This window comes from Anoplophora glabripennis, unplaced genomic scaffold (genome assembly GCF_000390285.2).
Source record: "Anoplophora glabripennis isolate ALB-LARVAE unplaced genomic scaffold, Agla_2.0 scaffold40, whole genome shotgun sequence".
In the NCBI taxonomy this organism is placed as follows: Eukaryota; Metazoa; Arthropoda; class Insecta; order Coleoptera; family Cerambycidae; genus Anoplophora; species Anoplophora glabripennis.
Window position 1 is genome coordinate 1,183,153 of NW_019416268.1, and position 23,941 is coordinate 1,207,093.

At 30.0% G+C, this 23,941-nt stretch overlaps 3 protein-coding genes across 3 annotated transcripts; all 3 read left to right on the forward strand.

The window, feature by feature from the left end:
* Nucleotides 1-5,401: 5,401 nt before the first annotated feature.
* Nucleotides 5,402-6,205, forward strand: LOC108903221. The gene has a single exon (XM_023457328.1). The coding sequence runs from the start codon at nucleotides 5,402-5,404 to the stop codon at nucleotides 6,203-6,205; it is 804 nt and encodes a 267-aa protein (XP_023313096.1).
* A 2,150-nt stretch (nucleotides 6,206-8,355) lies between these two features.
* Nucleotides 8,356-12,354, forward strand: LOC108903223 (odorant receptor 49b-like). The gene is made up of 5 exons (XM_023457337.1): nucleotides 8,356-9,155; nucleotides 9,553-9,652; nucleotides 9,714-9,818; nucleotides 9,907-10,062; nucleotides 12,304-12,354. Exons 1-5 carry the CDS (start codon nucleotides 8,356-8,358, stop codon nucleotides 12,352-12,354), a joined length of 1,212 nt encoding a protein of 403 aa, XP_023313105.1.
* A 2,676-nt stretch (nucleotides 12,355-15,030) lies between these two features.
* Nucleotides 15,031-18,190, forward strand: LOC111693157 (odorant receptor 30a-like). The gene is made up of 4 exons (XM_023457329.1): nucleotides 15,031-15,887; nucleotides 16,200-16,299; nucleotides 17,173-17,328; nucleotides 18,140-18,190. Exons 1-4 carry the CDS (start codon nucleotides 15,031-15,033, stop codon nucleotides 18,188-18,190), a joined length of 1,164 nt encoding a protein of 387 aa, XP_023313097.1.
* The last annotated feature ends 5,751 nt before the right edge of the window (nucleotides 18,191-23,941 follow it).

Here is a 23,941-nt window from a genome sequence, read left to right on the forward strand (position 1 = left end):
AACCAATCGAGACTAAAACAAATCTGTGTTGAAACCGCCATGACTGTTTAGTGGTTTATGACAATGATATTTAAATTAAAATTTCAAGAAAATATAAAGTGATGCAAAACCATTCCAAACGTAAATAATATGGAATCATTTATTAAGTAAATTGTATACATTAGTCGACCTATTTTCAATAACATGGTTGTTACACAAAAATTATACAAATTTAAATTACAAAAAATATCGATTTTCATCTCTTAACTTCGATGGATAATATATAGTACTATCAAAGAAAAATGTAGATTTGAGACATTAATTTTACAATATCTCTCCTAATTCGAAAGTTCANGTTTTATTGTATTACTTAAATAAATTAGAATGAAATCATCTATGGCGTTGTTGATATTCTGTGTTTATTTTATTTTTTCCTTTAATATAGCTAAGCACTAAAAAATACGAAAAGTCACAAGCGATATTTACTTTAAATTCAATTAAACATCCCAGTCTTAAGTGTAAAAATGATTTATGTAGTACACAAATTTAACAAATTAGTTGCAAAAGTCCACTATTCATTGTATATCTTAACAGATTCCATTTCTTTTTAAACTAATTGCGCCAATCGAAAGAACGGGAAATTTTACATGAAAAATGTATATAAAGTTATTTTCTGAAATGAAAACTGTAGGTTGTAGAATTTTTTTAAATCGTACGAAAATGTAAAGCGTCGGGACTTGCGCGCAGGACTCGACTCCACTAATTTTACTAATTCCACAAAAATTTAAATGAAAGGGGAATCTTATAGCTAACAAGTTATCATGATTTTAAAATCGAAAAAAGATATTTACAGGAATAGTGTATAAATAAAGTTAGTAGCGGTAGAATTTTCTACAAAATTAATTAAAGATCTGATATTTTTTTCATTTTCAAGATAAAAATCTAATTGTAAAACATTCAGAGATTACTCTTGAAAAAGCATTTAAAACAGTGAGTAATATAAAAAAATTCTTAAAATTTTAAATCGAAAAATACAACGCTGGAAATATTCAATAATTTAAAAAAGGGCAAATTTGATTTTTTAGGTCACGTTGCAATGTCCAATAACTTTAGTTCAAAATATGATATTGCAACTTTACAGGAGCATTTTTTGAAGCCGTACTTTAAGATGGACCATTTTGTTTTATTTAAAACAGTGAATTTATAATAAAATTTAAAGAAAAACAAACAAATTTTGTTCTAAAACGATGAAATTTGTTATTAAATAAACGTTAATAAAGTAAAAAACATTTTTTTTGCTTGTTTAACCAATATATTTTCAAACTATGATCTTAAAAAAGTATAATCAACGAAAAAAAATGTTTTTTGTTACTGTAATATTGTATAAAATACTTACACTGATTCAAGAGAATGAAAATTGAATATTGTTATTTTTATATATTTCTATTTTTAATATGCAAATACTTTTCTCATATTTAATAAATTTTTTAATTAAGAATCCCATATATTGACTTTTTGCAGAACTCTGAACGTCATACCCAAATTCAATGATCTGAAAAATCCTAAAAATATAAATATTAGTAAAATTGCTTTAAAAAAATGTAACTTTTAAATAAATTGTTTATAAAAGTTGGTCATATTGGATCAGCCATTTTGAATTTTCATTTTCTGATATAATATTCTCGTTCAGCGACTTCGAAAACCCCTATAATATCAATTGGATTAAAATTGCTTTGAACATTGTAATTTTTTAATAAATTGTTTTAAAAAAGTCGGCCATATTGGATCAGCCATTTTGAATTTTTATTTGTCAACATTATATTCTTATTCAGGATTTGGTATTCAGTTGGTTTGAAATTTTTTGATTTATTTAAAATAATCTTTGAAAACCATTTTTTATTGTTTAAACAATTAAATAATAATTAGCGTACAAATATAAGTTTATAACTTTTTTCTATAAGCCATTTCAAGGCGATTGCAAAAGGTTTTATGAAAATTCAAGGCTCTGCTAATTATTCCGAAGTAATGCATATTTTTAAGCTACCTTTACTCCATCTACTATATTATCAGAATATAAGATTCACAATTATAGACATAACCCAACAATTTTGACATGCAATTTAAATATCGTTAATCGTATCGTATTTAAAGATACAATTCATGATTACGTTGATTAGACAACAATTACAAGTTATGTCATTTAGAGCGATACACTGTAAAAAAATTGGTGTGAGTGGAAGCAATAAATGTTCAGAGTGAATTCATTGAATGAAATTATTGAGCAAATTTTCATTTAATATTGGGCATTGTGATAATTTTACTCATTTGTGATCATATTTAAACTAAAACTGAGTACTTTCACTCAAATATAGATAGATACTTCTTAAATAAATTCTTCACGTAAACTCGTATTTGGTGCACTTGTACCTAAATCAGAGTAAATGTCCTCATTACTGAGTGATCCCACCCTTTTTCATATCCAGATGCATTGTCTTTGTCTGTTCCCATTATCCCATTTAGGTTATCTCGTGACCGTGGTGTGGTGGATGGCAGTATGGCGTATGGTGTGCTTGGGAGTTGGACAAGTATCGGTTTATGTGGTTATTCCAGTGAAAATTGTATTTAAAAGCAGTGATTTAATTACAATAATTAAAGACAATATATTAAGTCTCGATTAATATTTGGTTAAATAAACGGTTAGTTCAATTGTTATTTATAATAGCGTATTTGTAACGTACAATATAGATTAGGCAATTTATTTATCCGATCAGTAAACCAATCGAGACTCTAAAACAAATCTGTGTTGAAACCACCATGACTGTTTAGTGGTTTATAATAATGATATTTAAATTAAAATTTCAAGAAAATATAAAGTGGTGCAAAACCATTCCAAACGTTAATAATATGGAAGCATTTATTAAGTAAATTGTATATATTAGTAGACCTAATTTCAATAACATGGTTGTTACACAAAAATTATACAAATTTAAATTACAGAAAATATCGATTTTCATCTCTTAACTTCGATGGATAATATATAGTACTATCAAAGAAAAATGTAAATTTGAGACATTAATTTTACAATATCTCTCCTAATTCGAAAGTTCATCATTTGCAGAACACGCTGTATAGCATCTAACAAATTTGTATATCCTAATTAATCGTTTATGAGTGATTTATTTTTGCACTCAATATTTAGTTAATTAAAATTAAGTCTGAGTAAAAATGACTCAATAATTGTTAAAATTTAAATCATATTAGAGAAAAACTCTAAATTGGTTTATATACTCAGAATAGAGTCAAAAGTCACTCAATTGATACTTAGCAGTAATTCGGATTTGAGTAAAACTCATTCATTTCTGATGCAATAGTTTCACTCAGTCAGATGTGGACAGAAATTGATACATTATTGAGTAAAATTGAGTGAAATTTGAGTGAAATTTTTTTACAGTGTAAGTTGAAGAAGTGGCGCTCCGTTTTCACGTTTCCGTTCATAATAGTTTACTAATAACCCCACCATTTCTTCAGCCCCACCCGATAAAGGTTTCACATTTAATGCTTCCCACGAAAAGAACTATTTGTACGCCTTCAGTATTCCACACAAAAATCACAGGGAGCTGCTATCGAAAGTAATGACAACGTCAAATACCTGTCAACAGTCTTTCGATTAATTTTAATGATATCTTGTTAATCATTAGTTTTATAAGCTAAGCTAGTTTATCAAACCATTGGCATTGGTTTTATAAGCTACACTATCACCTAACGCAAATTGTGGTAAACTTAAAACAATAGAATTTCCTATGTTGACGAGAGTTAAGACGTACAGGGCAGGTATTTAGAAACTATTATATCGGCTGCACTTGACTACTAATTGTGACGTCATTGCAAACTTATCGTAAATAGGTTTTACCTTGCATAATTTTCGAAATATTTATAAATATTTAAAATGTCTGTGTGACTTTTTGGATCAGAATATTGAATGTTATAATAATAATGTAGGAAAATATAATTTATGCTTTCTTAACATTAATTGAGTGTAATTGATAGTCCATACGTTGCCTGTCATAGTCTATTAATATGAGTTTTCTTTAAATAATAAAAATGTGTACGAATGACATTCAATTCTCTGTATAGGACGGATTCTGTTATTTGTACACGTTGTCAATATTAAAAAAAAATTCTGTAACAGATCGTAACCGCTTCCTAACTAATGGTTGATTGAAAGCGTTGATACAATAATTAAGAGCCTTGAATTATTAGATGAATAACTGGTTGCGTATAACAGAACATTCTTCTTCTTTGTCTTTTAAATTTAAAATTTTCAATTAAGGAGGATCGGAGGGAAAATTCAGCCAATTTCGTATTAATGAAATATATTATGTTTGCAATGCGAAATAAAATTCTGTGAATTATTCTCGAACTATCTATCGATTTGTTTTTGTTTTTTATTAATGCCAAAAATTAGAATATTTAACATAGATTCTCATGGGAAATGCTATGATGCATTAAAATCGAATTATGAATGAAAAAATGCAAATAGTATTTTTAAATTTATTAAATAAACGTTTCGATACATAAATTAGTCATTAGAAATGGATTAATTTGCATTTTTGTAATTCAATTTGGAATGATATAATAAAATGGGAAACTTCCAAATGAAGTATGTTTTTTGAAATCTTCTTTTATTTATAAAGTACGATCAACTTTCAATTCAAGAAGTAAAGAATACAGCAGCATATGAATAATGAAATATTTATACTTTGCATCACAATCTTATGTATTTAGATAAACTATGATATTTTTAATATTATTTTTCATTTTAAAATTAACATGTGCCTAAAAATTCATAGTAAAACACACCTTACACTTCTTGTTTCAATATAAGTGTGTTTATGCCCTTTTTCGTCCTATTTTTGCCCTAAAATTGGCCGTCCACTCAAGTTTGGACATCAGATTCGTGTTCAGCACCCAAAAATACATGGAAAATCTATAAGGTTAAAATCGGGATAGAGTCGGTATTCTTCATGTTGTGGTGGTATTAAGATAACTGCATATTCAATATAGTCCTGCGATTACAAAAAATCTAAATGATGACATTTTTTACTCTTCAAATTTGGTTTGAGCACATCAAAATACCGGGGCTATATGAAACAGATTTAAAATACTTTATATACTAAAGATATTATTAACGATTAGGACATCCTTTACAATGTGAATGACATATGTTAAATTAAGCTTTCATCCAGGTAGTTATTAAAGACAATTCAATACAACCATTAATTAATCAATCAATACAGAAAACTAAAACTGTGTCAGTCTTATGCGTTCCAAGACAGCAAGATGAACATGACATCCAATGTAACCATTAACTAATCAATCATTACAGACAACTAAACTGCGTCAGTTTTATACGTTGCAAGACATGAAAAAGAACAAAACTTTCGACTATACTCAACTTATGGCCCATACCATCAAAATATATAAGTTTTTAGGATTTTGGAGACCTGATCCAGACATGAAACACAAGAATTTATATCACTGCTACACCGCCTTCTGGTTGAGTTTGTCACTCATTTTTATATCGTCACAAGTAATTTATATGTACAACAGCAGGAAGAGCTTGAAAGAAGTTTTAGCTGCTCTATACATAACATTAACATTTGCCTCGATTTTAGCAAGACAGTTAACTACCTACAAGAGCATGAATGAATTCAAAGAAATAATAAAGGAGTTGAACAGGCCTCTGTTTCAAGTTAAGTGCCAGAAGCACTATGAAATCGCCGACAAGACAACTCGGAACCAGAGATTATTGTATAACATTTGCCTATTCCTAGGCTTAAGTACTGATATCTTTGCAGCTATTTTTCCGCTGTTGGCAAACGAAAAAGTAATCCTAGCAAAAGCTTGGTTCCCATACGACTGGACCAAACCTTTCAACTATTTTATGACTTATATTTTCCAGAACGCCGTATTAATTTGGCATACCTTAGTGTGTTATTCTGGTGATATGTCTACATTTACCTTATTATTACACATTGGCATACAATGCGATATACTCTGCTACACTCTGAACCATTTGGATGATTTTTACTTTAAGGATGGGATGCTGCATGAAATCACTCCGAGAGATAAATTAGAGTTCAGAAAGGACATGGAGAAATTCTCTCAAGCTATGGCTAAGAATTTAGTTGTATGCGTACGACATCATACAGAGATTATAAAGTAAGAATTTCTTATTGTTTTTCACTTAAAATGTACTGTACTCTATTTATTTTAATGGTGTTGAGCTAATACAAATAAATTCAGAAAAATTCCTTGAAAATCATGTCAAATACAGGCAAGCAATGTTCTTCGAGACTTTAATACGACAGTATTATTTTATAAAATTTTATAAATCACTAAGCATTCTTGAAATATTAAAGATATTTTTTTATTTAAATACACATACGTCGAAAATCATGTGTTCTNCACCATTTCTTCAGCCCCACCCGATAAAGGTTTCACATTTAATGCTTCCCACGAAAAGAAATATTTGTACGCCTTCAATATTCCACACAAAAATCACAGGAAGCTGCTATCGAAAGTAATGACAACGTCAAATACCTGTCAACAGTCTTTCGATTAATTTTAATGATATCTTGTTAACCATTAGTTTTGTAAGGTAAGCTAGTTTATCAAACCATTGGCATTGGTTTTATAAGCTACACTATCACCTAACGCAAATTGTGGTAAACTTAAAACAATAAAATTTCCTAGGTTGACGAGAGTTAACACGGTACAGGGCAGGAATTTAGAAACTATTATATCGGCTGCACTTTACTACTAATTGTGACGTCATTGCAAACTTAGCGTAAATAGGTTTTACCTTGCATAATTTTCGAAATATTTATAAATATTTAAAATGTCCTTAGACTTTTTGGATCAGAATATTGAATGTTATAATAATAATGTAGGAAAATATAATTTATGCTTTCTTAACATTAATTGAGTGTAATTGATAGTCCATACGTTGCCTGTCATAGTCTATTAATATGAGTTTTCTTTAAATAATAAAAATGTGTACGAATGACATTCAATTCTCTGTATAGGACGGATTCTGTTATTTGTACACGTTGTCAATATTAAAAAAAAATTCTGTAACAGATCGTAACCGCTTCCTAACTAATGGTTGATTGAAAGCGTTGATACAATAATTAAGAGCCTTGAATTATTAGATGAATAACTGGTTGCGTATAACAGAACATTCTTCTTCTTTGTCTTTTAAATTTAAAATTTTCAATTAAGGAGGATCGGAGGGAAAATTCAGCCAATTTCGTATTAATGAAATATATTATGTTTGCAATGCGAAATAAAATTCTGTGAATTATTCTCGAACTATCTATCGATTTGTTTTTGTTTTTTATTAATGCCAAAAATTAGAATATTTAACATAGATTCTCATGGGAAATGCTATGATGCATTAAAATCGAATTATGAATGAAAAAATGCAAATAGTATTTTTAAATTTATTAAATAAACGTTTCGATACATAAATTAGTCATTAGAAATGGATTAATTTGCATTTTTGTAATTCAATTTGGAATGATATAATAAAATGGGAAACTTCCAAATGAAGTATGTTTTTTGAAATCTTCTTTTATTTATAAAGTACGATCAACTTTCAATTCAAGAAGTAAAGAATACAGCAGCATATGAATAATGAAATATTTATACTTTGCATCACAATCTTATGTATTTAGATAAACTATGATATTTTTAATATTATTTTTCATTTTAAAATTAACATGTGCCTAAAAATTCATAGTAAAACACACCTTACACTTCTTGTTTCAATATAAGTGTGTTTATGCCCTTTTTCGTCCTATTTTTGCCCTAAAATTGGCCGTCCACTCAAGTTTGGACATCAGATTCGTGTTCAGCACCCAAAAATACATGGAAAATCTATAAGGTTAAAATCGGGATAGAGTCGGTATTCTTCATGTTGTGGTGGTATTAAGATAACTGCATATTCAATATAGTCCTGCGATTACAAAAAATCTAAATGATGACATTTTTTACTCTTCAAATTTGGTTTGAGCACATCAAAATACCGGGGCTATATGAAACAGATTTAAAATACTTTATATACTAAAGATATTATTAACGATTAGGACATCCTTTACAATGTGAATGACATATGTTAAATTAAGCTTTCATCCAGGTAGTTATTAAAGACAATTCAATACAACCATTAATTAATCAATCAATACAGAAAACTAAAACTGTGTCAGTCTTATGCGTTCCAAGACAGCAAGATGAACATGACATCCAATGTAACCATTAACTAATCAATCATTACAGACAACTAAACTGCGTCAGTTTTATACGTTGCAAGACATGAAAAAGAACAAAACTTTCGACTATACTCAACTTATGGCCCATACCATCAAAATATATAAGTTTTTAGGATTTTGGAGACCTGATCCAGACATGAAACACAAGAATTTATATCACTGCTACACCGCCTTCTGGTTGAGTTTGTCACTCATTTTTATATCGTCACAAGTAATTTATATGTACAACAGCAGGAAGAGCTTGAAAGAAGTTTTAGCTGCTCTATACATAACCTTAACGTTTGTCTCGATTTTAGCAAGACAGTTAACTACCTACCAGAGCATGAATGAATTGAAAGAAATAATAAAGGATTTGAACAGGCCTCTGTTTCAAGTTAAGTGCCAGAAGCACTATGAAATCGCCGACAAGACAACTCGGAACCAGAGATTATTGTATAACATTTGCCTATTCCTAGGCTTAAGTACTGATATCTTTGCAGCTATTTTTCCGCTATTGGCAAACGAAAAAGTAATCCTAGCAAAAGCTTGGTTCCCATACGACTGGACCAAACCTTTCAACTATTTTATGACTTATATTTTCCAGAACGCCGTATTAATTTGGCATACCTTAGTGTGTTATTCTGGTGATATGTCTACATTTACCTTATTATTACACATTGGCATACAATGCGATATACTCTGCTACACTCTGAACCATTTGGATGATTTTTACTTTAAGGATGGGATGCTGCATGAAATCACTCCGAGAGATAAATTAGAGTTCAGAAAGGACATGGAGAAATTCTCTCAAGCTATGGCTAAGAATTTAGTTGTATGCGTGCGACATCATAGAGAGATTATAAAGTAAGAATTTCTTATTGTTTTTCACTTAAAATGTACTGTACTCTATTTATTTTAATGGTGTTGAGCTAATACAAATAAATTCAGAAAAATTCCTTGAAAATCATGTCAAATACAGGCAAGCAATGTTCTTCGAGACTTTAATACGACAGTACTATTTTATAAAATTTTATAAATCACTAAGCATTCTTGAAATATTAAAGATATTTTTTTATTTAAATACACATACGTCGAAAATCATGTGTTCTTCAACCATGGTTTATATAAACTCCTTATTTTTACATGGCGAATATCTCGCTTTAGCATTTCCTCGTCGAACACACTCTATGAGCAAAAGTGACAATTTTTTTCTTGTAACCAGTGGTATTTTCGACAATAAATAATTAAATAATTCTTTCAGGTTCGCCAAAGACATACAACGAATTAAAGAAGTTGACATATTTATTCTTTTTGCAAGTAGAGCTTTAATTTTATGTACCTGTTTGTTTCAACTGTCAATGGTAAGCATCTGCACTTAATAAGTTCATAAACTTTTGTTACTTTTATTTATTTTCATTTCAGGTTCAGTTTGGTTCAGTAGAATCCATGATGTTGCTGTTCTTTTCAATGTGCATGCTTACTGAGCAATTTGTGTTCTGCTGGTTTGGAAGTGACATAATATACAAGGTAATTCATACATTTTTATACATTAGTTATTAGTTTAAAAAAAAAACAATAATTCAGAATATTTTTAATTCATTAATTTCCTCTTTAGGGTTCCTTAATTCTGCAGGCAGCTTACAATACGCCCTGGACAGACTGCAACAACAGATTTCGTAAAATTCTGTTGCAATTTATGACACAAGCGTGTTGTCCACTTAATATTCCAGTAGGGGGGTTGTTTGTAATGTCTCTACCTATTTTCATATCAGTAAGTAAAGAAGATGTGAAATTTATTAAAATAAATTCCATGTAAGTTTATCTTCGATATTGAAATTTATTTCAAAACATTTCACTCTCCAACATGTATTTATTTATTTATTAAACAGACCCACAAAAAATGGGCTGGATCAGACCATGGTATTTTTATCCGTTGAATCCGAATCTAAAGTCCCGAGTCAGTTCATATTTTGATCCTAAAATTAAGACACTTCTCTAGAAAACGGAAAGTAATTAGTTATTGGAAAAATATTGGAATTCATGGTCGTATTGTACCCCTGTGTGTGACGATGTATAACTATGAAACTCTGAGGTATTGAGTCTGCAGTCTTGCTGTAACTCCGTAATCTCTTAACCTGAGACATGCAACTCCTGAGACAGAAGCATACATATTTGTGTTACAAAGTTATTAATACTTCCTTGACTGTACAGTGAGTGTGAAATTTACAAATCAAAATAGTTCAAATAACAATTTAAGGGGTTATATCGTTCGGAGTTATAGAGCTATGGGGTTACGTGCAATAAAGCCATTAATTCCATTTTTTTCCAAGCGCTGACTACCCCACTCGCACAGTGGGGCAGAATCCCAAAAAGCTGGCCAAAAATCAAAATCTTTAAAAATCGATCTAAAATTTGTTACTGGGGGGTTTTGGGGTCGCTGATAACGAATTTGGAGTCAGAATTACAAAATTCAATGTGGAGGATTTAATATAGCCATATCAGAAGTAGAAATATTTTGTAAATAGGGATTTTCCGAGTAGATTAAGAATTAAAAGATTATGAAATACAAAATGTCACATTTATCAAGCATGAAAAAGATGTAAAAATGACAAATGACATATTAGACTGTTCATATATTTCGTTAAATAAGTATCCGGAGTAATTTATTTGAATCCCGTGAAAAAGTTGTAATATAAAATTCCAGTTTTTTCTTAAAAGAAAAGAATCATCATCAGATGAAAAATCTTCATTTGTAGCATCCGTCGAATCTTCTGAAGTTGAGACAATTTCGTCTTTATCTGCAATCTTCCCATGTCTTCATTTTACTACATTTTACAAAAACATATACTAAAAGTTGTTAGGCACTTATAGGCAGCTGATTTTTTTTAGTTTACAGATAATTGTTTTGTCTTTTTTGTCCAATAAGTTAAATGACAGAATTCTGCAGAATTATTAAACTTTTGTTTTCAAAACTAAATTATTATTTCATTTTATAACGTAAAATCCACATAAGTTTGGTAGCCAATGACTATTTTTTGTAAAAATATTGAGTATTTTAACCTACATATTCATAATCTACATACATTTATGAGTTGATTCCATTTTGTTAGAGATAAATCGGTGAACTCTATGAAATTTTATAACCACTTAAACACAACTATTATTTCTGTTCCTACGCGCGAGCCAGGTGTTGCTCGAGCAGCGGTAAGGTGGCCATATTCCTGGCCGAGAAATAGTGAAATTTCTGGCGTTTTTAGGTAATGAAATCTTTAAAAGTAAAACGTGTAGAACAAAAGTACGCATAAAAATAAAATCCTTGATGTTTTATTTATTCATTGTTACCATTTAAATTTACCCAAATAAAATAATAACTAAAAAAAAGCGTTTGTAAAACATGCGTTTGCTGTTATTCTAACCCCACATTTTAAGAATTATTTTCACGTACTTATAAATAAAAGTAAACAATTTTATATGTAGGACTAAGCAAGTAAATGTTATAGGAATATTTACATGTGGAATTATATATAAAAAAGTTTGTATTTTCGTAGATTTCAGTACCTAAAACATTGATGGTTTGATTGTTTTTTGCACCTGGTTATTCGTTTTACTGCGGCGTCTTTGAAAATAACCAGATGGCATGACATAACATTCCTATTATCTGATAAGCTTTAGATTATTCAGTTATTAAATGTTTGAAATTATTTGTCTTTGCGGAAAACACTATTTAAAGAATATGGGGCCCTTAGAAGCAGGTATACGGAATTTGACCCTAATAGTAATGGATTCTGAGATTTGGGATATTACTCTAGCCAATCCAACAGTAAAAAATTCCGAATGAGAAACTTTATTTTTTGACTTTTGGCCAGCTTTTTGGGATTCTGCCCCACTATGAGTCGATTTGAAATCTCGAAAACCACTTTCTAGAGAGGTTTCCAGACGTTAGGAACAAAACGCGACGGTCCAACTCACTTTTTTTATGGCGCTGTGTTATTAAATTTATTATATTTTTTAGGTGCTCCAGACAGCTTACTCTTTTTTGACACTACTTCATTCAATTCAGTAGAAACAAAAAGCATTTGAAGATTAACCGGAACGATGATATTACAAAGAGCAAGATTTAATTTAATTCACAATAGCACATTTTAAGTATTATCAATTATATTCTGCTTTAGTATAAACGACACAAATAAATTTAACATGTCAGACAATTGAAACAATAAACACAGAAGCATATATATTTGTTTCGATTTTGCATGTGATGCCAAGCCACTAGATTCTAATGTTTTCCAGTGAGTCAAAAGAGAAAAGCTATTTTAAGTGTGTGCCGACATGAAACAGCAAAGGGCGTTCTTTGTCCAAATAAACATGTGTTAAAAAGCGTGTGTTTTTAAATTTCTCAAGTCTGATTTAAAATGCTCATACTAAAACATATATTACAAGTAATCAGAAAAATAAGTATATTTTATTAATAAGTGTGCTGGGGTAAATCTACTACGGAATAATTACCTTCAATGTGATTATTACAATATAACTAAAATTGAATTTAGTCGTAGGTACTTAGGGCTCAAATTAAAAAAGGGATAAATTTAATATAATATGTAAATTGAATAAACATCTTTAAGAATGTACAAGAGTGTAAAGCAGTATAAATGAAGGCAACTGATTATCAATCTAAGTATTGATATTAGCAAGGTTTAGCAGAGCTTAAAAGAGCACAATATAGAACTTTTAGGCCAGAAATATTCATAATTTGATGATGATGGTTTTAGAGGTCTAAAGTTAATATAAAGCTGCGATAATAAATTAATGGCACAATTTTGACTCGGAACTGTAGGTTTTGGGTCTATGAAAATCTCACTGAATAAAGTGACTCTAAATTAAAAATGAAACTAAATGTTTACAAGCCCTAAACTTGAGAACTAGAATATATCTCGAACGTAAACGCAACGGTTTGACATTGTTCATTGCAAATGAACTTTTAAAACTACTGTCTCCTTTAACAAATTATAAAGAACCTCGCACGAGGTTATACTATTCCATTTTTTGATATAACTAACTTAATGTTTCCATGTGCTCCATGTTTTATTAAATCCTCGCCATAAATTTCCATACAACACAATACAGACCAGAAATAAAAAAAGTATCTCCACTACATATTTCGCCGGCTGTTTTTACTACTTTTCCAAACACCCTGTATACCTCACTAATTCAATTAAAACCGTATTCTTAAATGGAGTTTTGTTTGCTCCTCCAAAATTTATGCTTTATTAGGGACGCGAGTAGAAATCAGTTTTGATTAATTTTTTGTATCGTTAGGATTAAATAAAAATATATTCTGGTACAACGTCTCGCTCTCTCTTAATTGAAACGGAGCTAATTTATCAGTCGTACCTACAGATAAAAATGTTAATGAACAACTGACCATAATTTAAATTTCGTATTTTATTATTTCACTGATCTGAAAGAAAGATCAATGACCTCTTTCTTCACCCGTCATTCCTATCCAGCAATGGTTTTTGGCAATACCATATATGTCCTGTTATTCACATTTACCTTATAAAGTAAATGTTCCATCACAGATAAAGATTTCAATTGTTCACATAATTTTCCAGACGATCGTTGTAGTTTGCGGTAATCCAAGTCAGCACTTTATAAATCTTTTTGTATATGTACTTAATTTTTTACTTTATTTAATGCATATTGGTACAAAATTAAAATGCCTGTTTATCACCTAAAAGTTAATATTCATTCTTCGAGTATTGCAATCTATTTTTAAATTAATTTTTGTTGTTTTCTTCTAAATTAATTACTTGTAGTGTACTTAAAAGTTTGAGTTGTGAACATTTGATAACGTAACGATAAGAAAGAAACGTAAACATCAACATATCGCATAGAAAAGCTGACATTTCAGGAAGAAAGTTACAAAATTACCTAACATACTACAAAATCTCTATAAGCGAAAAACTGAAAACTAAAATAAATGTACCAATTCAAGTCGTGACATATTCGACAATTCTCGTTTCGCCGAATTAACGTTGGTCATTTGTTTTGTGACTGCCTAGCGCCCTGTTGTCATGTAACAGAAGTATTAATATTGCAGTTCACCTTAATTAGTCAATGTTACAGATTGCGTTTTATGAACGTATTAACAATAATTTGATAAGCAACATTGTGTAACAAAAGAAAACTTCTTCCGAGTTTGTTTGTACTGCATTTTCTATTTTCCGAGCTTAGAATAACAAATACTCCTTGTCGTAAATCTTTTTAGGCTTTGGTGGAGTAATGTCAAAGATGTAACTTCGGCTTTTGGTCGGATATATTCTGGTAAAATGACAATCGGAAAATTTGTTATTTAATAACAGCTATCAATGACGGCAAACGTTAACAACCAAGACTATTTTAAAATATCTCTCCAAGTGTGGTTTTCATTAAAAAACTACAAGGGTTGAACAAAACATCGTATATCACACGTGAGAGAGAAATGTCATTATAAGTAAGTGAGAATTTGCCACACTCAGTTAAGTGTTCGTGCGTCAAATATTTCACTTGCTTATAATGACTTATTCCACTAACTTGTACTTATATAATGTACTATTTTATTTACGACTTAACGATTACCCACATAAAACGCTAGCCACAAGACGTTCGTAATGGGTTACATCTGTCTGTTTCCACATACTAACCACACCTCTTCTTCAAATAGTCCATAATAGCAGTAATACGCGCTCATCGGTAGCTGATGATAGAGACTGGCACCGGTTGTAAGGAAGCCAGAATTGTAGAGTGGATTCCAGAACAAACTATGCAGCAAAACTACGATTTTTCTAGTTATTTTAGACCCAGTATTATAATTTTGAAAATATTGGGATTTTGGAGGCCCGAGAGAAATATGAAATTCAAGGGAATATACAACTGCTACACCGCCCTCTGCTCTTTAATTTGGGTGCAATTTTTACTATCGCAAATAATCTACATTATTAATAATAGGAATGATGTCCAAGAAGTTACAGCTGTTTTATCCGTAACAGTGACATTCACCATTAACTTGATACAAATGATGTTCTTTTACAAGAACACGAATTACTTGAAAATACTAATAAAAGAAATGAATAGACCGCTATTTCAAGTGAAATGCCAAAAACATTATCATATTGCTAAAAATACCGAAAGAATGTATAAATTAATGTTTAAATCTTGTCTTTACTTGGCAATACTAACTGATGCCTTGGTTACAGTTGTGCCATTGATGGGGAAGGAAAAGAAGTCTTCAATAAAAGGATGGTTCCCGTACGATTATACTAAGCCTTTGTACTTTATTTTAACCTATATTTTCCAAAAGTTAGTTTTTATATGGAACACATTCATATGTTTGAATACTGCTATGACAATTATAGGTTTGTTGACTCAATTTGGGCTGCAGTGTGATCTACTTTGCTGTACGTTAGATTCTTTGGATGATTTCTATACGGAAGGCAATGTCCTGTATGAAATCAGTTTGGAAGATAAGTTAAAACTGACAAAAGATAGAGAAAGATTCTCGATAGAAATGACAAAAAATTTGGTGATATGCGTAGAGCATCATCGGCAAATCATAAGGTACAATTTACGCTAAGCTAATTCAATTTAATTGTAAAAGTTTTCCTAACTGACTACATGGCAACCAGCTCGGAAATCGATTAGCCAAAACTGTTGCTGTTGTAATATTCTGAATAAAGCTTTTCCAAATGGAAGAATTTTTAAGTATCTCTCTTAGTAACGACAATTTTTTATATTAATTTGAGCAAAAATGGAAAAAGTAAAAAAAATTAGGTCCATAAATGTAATTTATACATGTTCTATGTTGTCATAATCTCGTTTTAAGCAAGAAAGTAAGAGCTTTTACTTAATATCTTTACCAATTTATTTCAGGGTTGTCAAGGATGTAGAACGAATCAGTGGAACTGGTTTATTTATTCTTTTTGTTGGAGGAGGGCTGATTTTGTGTTCATCCTTATTCCCATTATCTGTTGTGAATAGTTTTTCCATATAACTATGAAACGGTTTGAATTAAAAACTTCTTTTGATATTTAATATATGCAGAGACCGATGGATAAAAAGTAAGACGATTTTCTCCTATGAAGATGAAGAAAATCGTTTGAGATGGTTCTTTTAATTGAAATTTTAATTATACCTTTTCTAAAAAACAATACAACGCATTAAAATTTGAAAAAAGTAAGTAAAATATGTCAATGTTATTAGTTTTTTATCATCTGCCAGAGGTTGTTAGCTGGGATCTTATTCATTCATGGGATCATTATATGAAAAAAAAAAATACTGTCAAAACTAATTTAAAACGCAATATCATTCCAAATTCTGTTGAAAACAGATTTTCGAAACTTTAAAGACTTATTGAAACGCACGATATAATGATGTCCATTTTGTATTTTTTATATGACTGCCTTTTTCAGTGTGAGATTTTTATTAGGCAAAACTGGCAAAAGGTCGCAAAATACCCAAAAAGTAAAGAGGCATCACTAGTAATTTTCAAATATTTTCCATACCTACTTGTAATTTTAAATCATGTTCGTTATTCAATGAATTTGGTTTCAAATTAGTAATTTGGAAAAAATCAATAAGAAAAACTATAGTAAACAAATGTAACAAAACTAAAACTATGGTTTTGAAACCAAATTAATTGAATAACACATATACATGAGTACTAAATAATAAAATTATTTGAAACGCTAATTCCATTTCAAAGTTATAAGAAAATTTGATATAAAATACTCTCTTCAACCAAAGGAGTATCTGGTCGAGTCTCTAGTCTTACATTGTTGGCGTATTTTGAAAACATTCTATATACAAGGGATCCCAATAATTTATTTATAATTTTTCATTTTAGAGTTCGTTAATTCTACAATCGGCTTTCAATACACCTTGGATAGGCTGTAACGTCAAGTTCCAGAAAATCATGTTGTTGTACATGATGAAAACTTCTAAACCGATGAGTATACTCACAGGAGGACTGTTCACAATGTCTGTGCCGGTTTTCGTCTCAGTAAGTGCCTTTAATTGAAAAAAATAGTTAACACAAAATAAATGCCTGGTTGCTGAGTACCCACAGTAATTTTACTTTGAAACTGGGTTTACTGTGCAATGAAGTCAGACTCAAGTCAATCTGAAATTTTGAAAACCGCTTTCTAGAGGACTCTCTTGATGTCAGCGAGTCAAAGTACTGTACGATACACTAATCTGGTCTATGTACAGATACACAAAATATACTGAATTTTACTGCTTACAGAATTAAACGATTAGTTTGTTCTCTTGACCCATTGATTTTAAATAGTGTGTCAAATAAAAAATTACCATAATCGTAGAACAAATGAATGTAGACATTATATACAATTTGTTACAAATACGAGACGTCTGTTTTTTTTTTGCTAGAAATGCATCGGCGAATGTAAAGCCTACTTGTATTTCTAAAATCTTCAGTGGCGACGACATTCTGAAGCTTCCAGTGGTGTTAACTCCCCGTGCTTTCGCCACTGGTTGACGTATTTATTAAATCTTAACGAATTTTTATTTCTAATTAAATAAATAAATAGATGAACGAAGGTTTATCAGGCTGCGTCAAATGATCTCTTCCCAGAGGTATTTCAGTAAATGTATTACATTTATTTTTTTTATTTTAACACCCTGTATTTCAAAATTAAAGAGTTCTATGACATACATTCATATGAAACTTTTTGCTTAAACTAATTTGTCTTATTACCTGGTAAAATATATCAAAATTTGAATCATCCATTCAGGTTTGTCCCGTTTAAAACTGTCACTTTGTATTTACTTATCCATATATTTATTTTTTGTAGACACTGCGAACGGCTTACTCTTACTTTACCCTGCTCCAGAATATTCAGTGAAAAAGTGTGAAAATCACATCGATGGAAATATGAACTAACAACAGTAGCTAATTTAAATTCGATTTATAATAACACGCTTTACTATCTGCAAATATTTCACATTATTCTATATTGCTTTAGTAAATTAACGAGTATTAAAATAAAAACAAAACATAAAACACACCACAGAAATGAGACAACCCCCAAATCCAAAGCCAAAGGCTTGTGCGGAAGGGGGCTACACTTGAAAAAACGCGGACAAACACCCATTATCCATCGACATTGCCAGTGCCGACACCGGGGATCGAACCCGGACCAGAGTAGGAAGCCTAGCCGAGAAATGCTTGCCACCGCACTCTCGACCGACTGCGCTACCGTGGCGAAAATAGAGTGACAATGTAATTTTAGTTGTAGACTTATTGTATTACGTAAATAAATTAGAAAGAGAGCATCTACCTATATCATTGTTGATATTCTTTGTTTATTTTCCTTTCTTTTAGGAAAACTAAAGTACAAAAGTTTACAAAGCTGAAAGAGCTGAAATGATATTTAATTTATGTCAAATGTAGCATCCATATACTGGGCATTTTTTAAGCCTGAACTTTCCTTTTAAACCTACAGTAAAACACAAAAAAAAGTAAAAACAATTTTAGTAACATTTCTTTGAAAAATAAATTTCCGTTAAAATGTGTTCAGTGTGTAATGAAACAATTTTTCACAGTATAGTCACTATAAGCTGACAATTTATTGTAAGTTTGTTATTGAAATTACAAAAAATTTTTAATACAAAAGTTTTAACTTTTTTATGAATTTTTATTATTAAAAAAAAACTATTAGTACCTATTAGAAAAAAACAATTGAATAATGGAAATCACGAAGTTAAAGAAAAAAATGTTTTTAATGCGACACCCTATATATTAGTGCATACTTAGCTTCGTTAAATTTTTCTCTTTTCAAAAATATATATAATATGTTACTGTTTGACTCAGGACTTTTCGACAATTTAAAACAATTTTTGAAAAAACAGTAAATTTATCTTCGATACTTAAAATTTAATTCAAAACATCTCAGTCTCCAACATGTATTTATTTATTTATTGAACAGCCCCGCAATAAATGGGCTAGATCAGACCATGGTATTTTTTCCCGTTGAATCCGAATCTAAAGTCCCGAGTTAGTTCATATTTTGATCCTAACATTAAGACACTTCTCTAGAAAGTGGAAAGTAATCAATTATTGGAAAAACATTGGAATTCATGGTCATATTGTACCACTGAGTGTGTGACGATGTATAACTATGAAACTCTGAGGTATTGAGTCTGTAGTCTTGCTGTAACTCCGTAATCTCTTAACCCGAGACATGAAAACTCCTATAGACAGCATACATATTTATGTTACAAAGTTATTAATACTTCCTTAACTGTAGGTACAGTCAGTGATTGTAAAGTATTGCAATCAAAATAGTTCAAATAACAATTTACGGGGTTATAGCGTTCGGGGTTATAGAGCTATGGGATTACGTGCAATGAGGTCATTAATTCCATTTTTTCCAAGCGCTCACTACCCCAGTTGGTTTGAAATCTCGAAAACCACTTTCTAGAGAAGTTTCTAGACGTTAGGAACAAAACTGACTTTTTTATAGCGCCGTGTTATTAAATCATTTATTATATTTTTTAAGTGCTGCAGACAGCTTACTCTTGTTTGACTACTTCATTCAATTCAGTAGAAACAAAAACAGCTGAAAATTAACTAGATCACAATAGCACATTTTGAGTATTGCCTATTATACTCTGCTTTAGTAAATGTATAAACGACACAAATAAATTAAACATGTCAGACAATTGAAACAATAAACACAGAAGCATTATATATTGTTAAGTTTGTGTCGATATGAAACAGCAAAGGGGATTGTTTGTCCAAATAAACATGTGTTAAAAGGATGTGTTTTTAGATTTCTCAAGTCTGATTTAAAATGCTTAGAAAAATAAATATCCTAGCATAGTGACGAAATAATATTACCGCAGTATAAATAAAGGCAAGTCTCTATCAATCTCAATACGAGTATTAGCAAGGTTTAGCAGTGCTTAAAAGAGCACAACATAGAACTTTTAGGCAAGATTATATAATTTAAAGGATAATGATGATATGAGAGGTATAAAGTTATGCTGTAGGGAAATTTTCTGAAAAATATATTTTATGACGAAGCTACTTTTATAACCAATAGTACAGTTTTGACTTAGAACTGTTGGTTTTGGCCTTATGAAAATTTACCTGAAGAAAATGACTATATAATAAAAATGAAACTAAATGTTTAGGGGCCCCAATCCTGATAACTCTTAAAAATATAATATTTAGATATATAGGTAAGTTTTGAACAAAAAGGATTACAAGCCACGTGACCAGTAATTTCGTTTTGGAACAGTAATTTTATTTCCTTCAAGTTGGCGTTTAAATTTCGGTAACATTAAAAATTATTAAAACAGTAAGATCACGATTACATTAAAATCAGCGATCGCTTTATTTCGAGCGTAAACGCAGCGGTTTGCCATTATTCATTGTAAACGAATCATTAATAATCACGCTCTTGAACAATGAAATAATTTTTTTATTATCTTTTAAAACTACTGTCTCCTTTAACAAATTATAAAGAACCTAGCATGATTATTTATTAAATCCTCGCCATAAATCTACGTACAATACAAGCCAGACCAAAAATAAAAAATTGTATCTCCACTGCATATTTCGCCGGTTGGAAATAGGCATAAATTAGTACCGACGGAAATAAGTTATATATCGCACTAATTCAATTAAAATCGAATTCTTAAATGGAGTTTTGTATGCTCCTCCAAAATGTATGCTTTATTAGGGATGCGAGTAGAAACCAGCATTCAAAGTTTTGATTAATTTTTTGTTTCGTTAGGATTAAATAAAAATAAACAGAACAGCTGATACCATAATTTAAATTTCGTATTTTATTATTTGACTGATCTGAAAGGAAGATCAACGACCTCTTCCTTCACGCGCCATTCCTATCCAGCAATGGTTTTCGGCAATACCATATATGTCCTGTTATTCACGTTTATCTTATAAAGTAAATGTTCCACCATAGATAAAGATTTCAATTGTTCACATAATTTTCGAGACGATCGTTGTAGTTTGCGGTAAACCAAGTCAGCACTTTGTAAATCTTTCTGTATATGTAGGAACTTTTTAACTTTATTTAATGCATATTGGTACAAAATTAAAATGTGTGTTTATCAACTAAAAGTTAATATTCATTATTCGAGTATTGCAATCTATTTTTAAATTAATTTTTATTGTGCTGTAGTTAGCCATTATGTCTTTTCTACAGAGCCTTTATGAATGTTTACACACCACGTGACCATTGTTAAGAACAGTAATTTTAATTCCTTCACGGTGGCAAATAAATTTCGGTTAAAACAATAAGATCAAGATTACATTAAAATACAATATTCTGTTTCATAGGTTGTGACTGATAAAATATTTCACGAGAGTGATGTACCCCGTATAATATATTTGTTGTTATTGATAATGTAATGCTTAGATCATAATAATAAATGTTATGAAGCTTAGAGATAAAAATAATACTAGAGTCAGCTTTTTAAATGAAAATATAAACTCTTTGCAAATCTTAACATTTTAATTGTAATATTGTCACGAAGTGAATAAAGCTTGTTCTTACAAACAACATACTTTGAGTTAATTATTTGATATATAATTTCACAAGTAAAACTCGAGATGAATCATTAATATTGACGCCAAGATGTATGGGATTTTCGTTACTAGTAGGTACCAATGTTGGGTTGCCTAAAATCGACAGTCACGTGGCTTGTAAACATTTATGAAGGCTCTCTAAATAAACCAGTGAAATAGTCACTTTTGGGTTTTGAGTTATCAGTTTTCTTTCTAAATTAATTACTTGTACTGTACTTAAAAGTTTCAGTTGTGGACATTTGATAAAGTACTAACATACCGCATAGAAAATCTCTTAAACCGATAAACTGAACACTAAAATAAATGTACCAATTGAGGTCGTGACATATTCGGCCATTCTCGTTTCGCCGAATTATCGTTGGTCATTTATTTTGTGACTGCCTTCACATAAGAGAAGTATTAATATTGTAGTTCACCTTAATTAGTCAATGTTACAGATTGCGTTTTATGAACTTATTAACAATAATTTGATAACCAACATTGTATAAAAAATGCGCCAAGCCCCAGCTAGCAAAATAGTTCTATAAATTTAGAGTAATACGAGTTTTAGATTCTGTTAATGTTTTATAGTTGTATCTAGAACACTGAATTGTTGCATTAAAGTGGCACATGAGACTATTTTGCCTTCAGAAACTGAATTGTTTTATAAATTTGTGGCAAGAACGTTCTTAGAGCATAATTTATAGAGCATTTATAAAATAACTGCTAATATAGCCCTATAAGTGTGTACAGTAACACAATTTTACAGCAACGGTGCTTATAGAATTAAATAATTGTAAAACCGATGCAAAATTGTGCCTTATAGAATTATACCATCTCTTGTGACACTATTATAAAATTATTCCGTAATGTCGCTTATAGTTTCTTTAGAGAACTATTGTTACCATTCTGCTGCGGATAACAAATTACAGATATGGAAGCTGCTATCGAACTTAAGAGAAAAAGCTCTTTAAGGCAATTATAGATAATAATAATACAGTTGTTATAAAATTATTATAGAGCAAATAAGTAATACAAGCCTTTTTGTTCCATAAAAACGCTATATAGAACTATCATACCATATAGGTAACCATACTTTATTTGACGCCATGTTGCAAGTGTTTATTTTGATGTGTTGGGTGTACGAATTTTGTGCAACATATCTTGTTGAAAATAATAACACTATTATACCTACATATAAAAATTATTTTCTTGAGAAAATGTTAATACGTGAAAATAATAACGTTAAAAATTATTTGCTTAATATATACATTTTTTTTAAATTACCAATTTTAATCCCTTATTTATGAACTTCTTTAAATAAGGGATTAAAATTGGTATAATACATTGACTTTTTCAATCTATTTTTGAATGTAAACTTGATTTATATTGACGTATTTTTTTTTTAAATGTCATTACATATATCAAGCAAGTAAATAATTTTTAACGTTATCATATTGAAGCTTAATTATTTTGGCGTATTAACATTTTCTCAAGAAAATAATTTATCTATGTAGATATAGATACTAGGCCCCCATCTAACAAGACCTGCCTGTAAAAGGACGAAATATTTTGATCAAAGCATAACGGGGAAATATGTATAATATGGTCGTGACGTATAGAAATTATCTGATTGCTGAAAGATAATTTCATTACGATAGATGAGACTTATTTGATTACTAATAGAAATTGATTTTTCCTTATAGAAATTTAGTAACATATTTAATTTCGACCACTCCAAACCTTACTCTTTTACACTTCTAGATGCTGAAGTTAAATAATTTTATTAGCTTTATTAAACAAGATTAAAATAATTGAAATTACCACAATACAATTTTTTCAACCTACTGTTAGAATAGAATAGTTTCAAGAAAATCCCAATAAAACAAAAAAAAACAAATATGAACAGTGAACACGCCTCAAATAAATTATAACTAGAACTTATTTTCGATATTGTGGATATTAAATGGCATAGATCTGTTATAGTAGCTGCTTACGATGCATATTTGCTTTATAATCATTGCAATCGACACAAAAATGTCATATTAGTGAGAATCCA

Coding starts and splice junctions, on each gene's coding strand:
- LOC108903221 (XM_023457328.1), top strand. CDS start 5,402: ATGAAAAAGAACAAAACTTTCGACTATACTCAACTTATGGCCCATACC.
- LOC108903223 (XM_023457337.1), top strand. CDS start 8,356: ATGAAAAAGAACAAAACTTTCGACTATACTCAACTTATGGCCCATACC. Junction 9,156..9,552: donor CATCATAGAGAGATTATAAA/GTAAGAATTTCT, acceptor TAATTCTTTCAG/GTTCGCCAAAGACATACAAC. Junction 10,063..12,303: donor CTCTACCTATTTTCATATCA/GTAAGTAAAGAA, acceptor TATATTTTTTAG/GTGCTCCAGACAGCTTACTC.
- LOC111693157 (XM_023457329.1), top strand. CDS start 15,031: ATGATAGAGACTGGCACCGGTTGTAAGGAAGCCAGAATTGTAGAGTGG. Junction 16,300..17,172: donor CCTTATTCCCATTATCTGTT/GTGAATAGTTTT, acceptor TTTTCATTTTAG/AGTTCGTTAATTCTACAATC. Junction 17,329..18,139: donor CTGTGCCGGTTTTCGTCTCA/GTAAGTGCCTTT, acceptor TATTTTTTGTAG/ACACTGCGAACGGCTTACTC.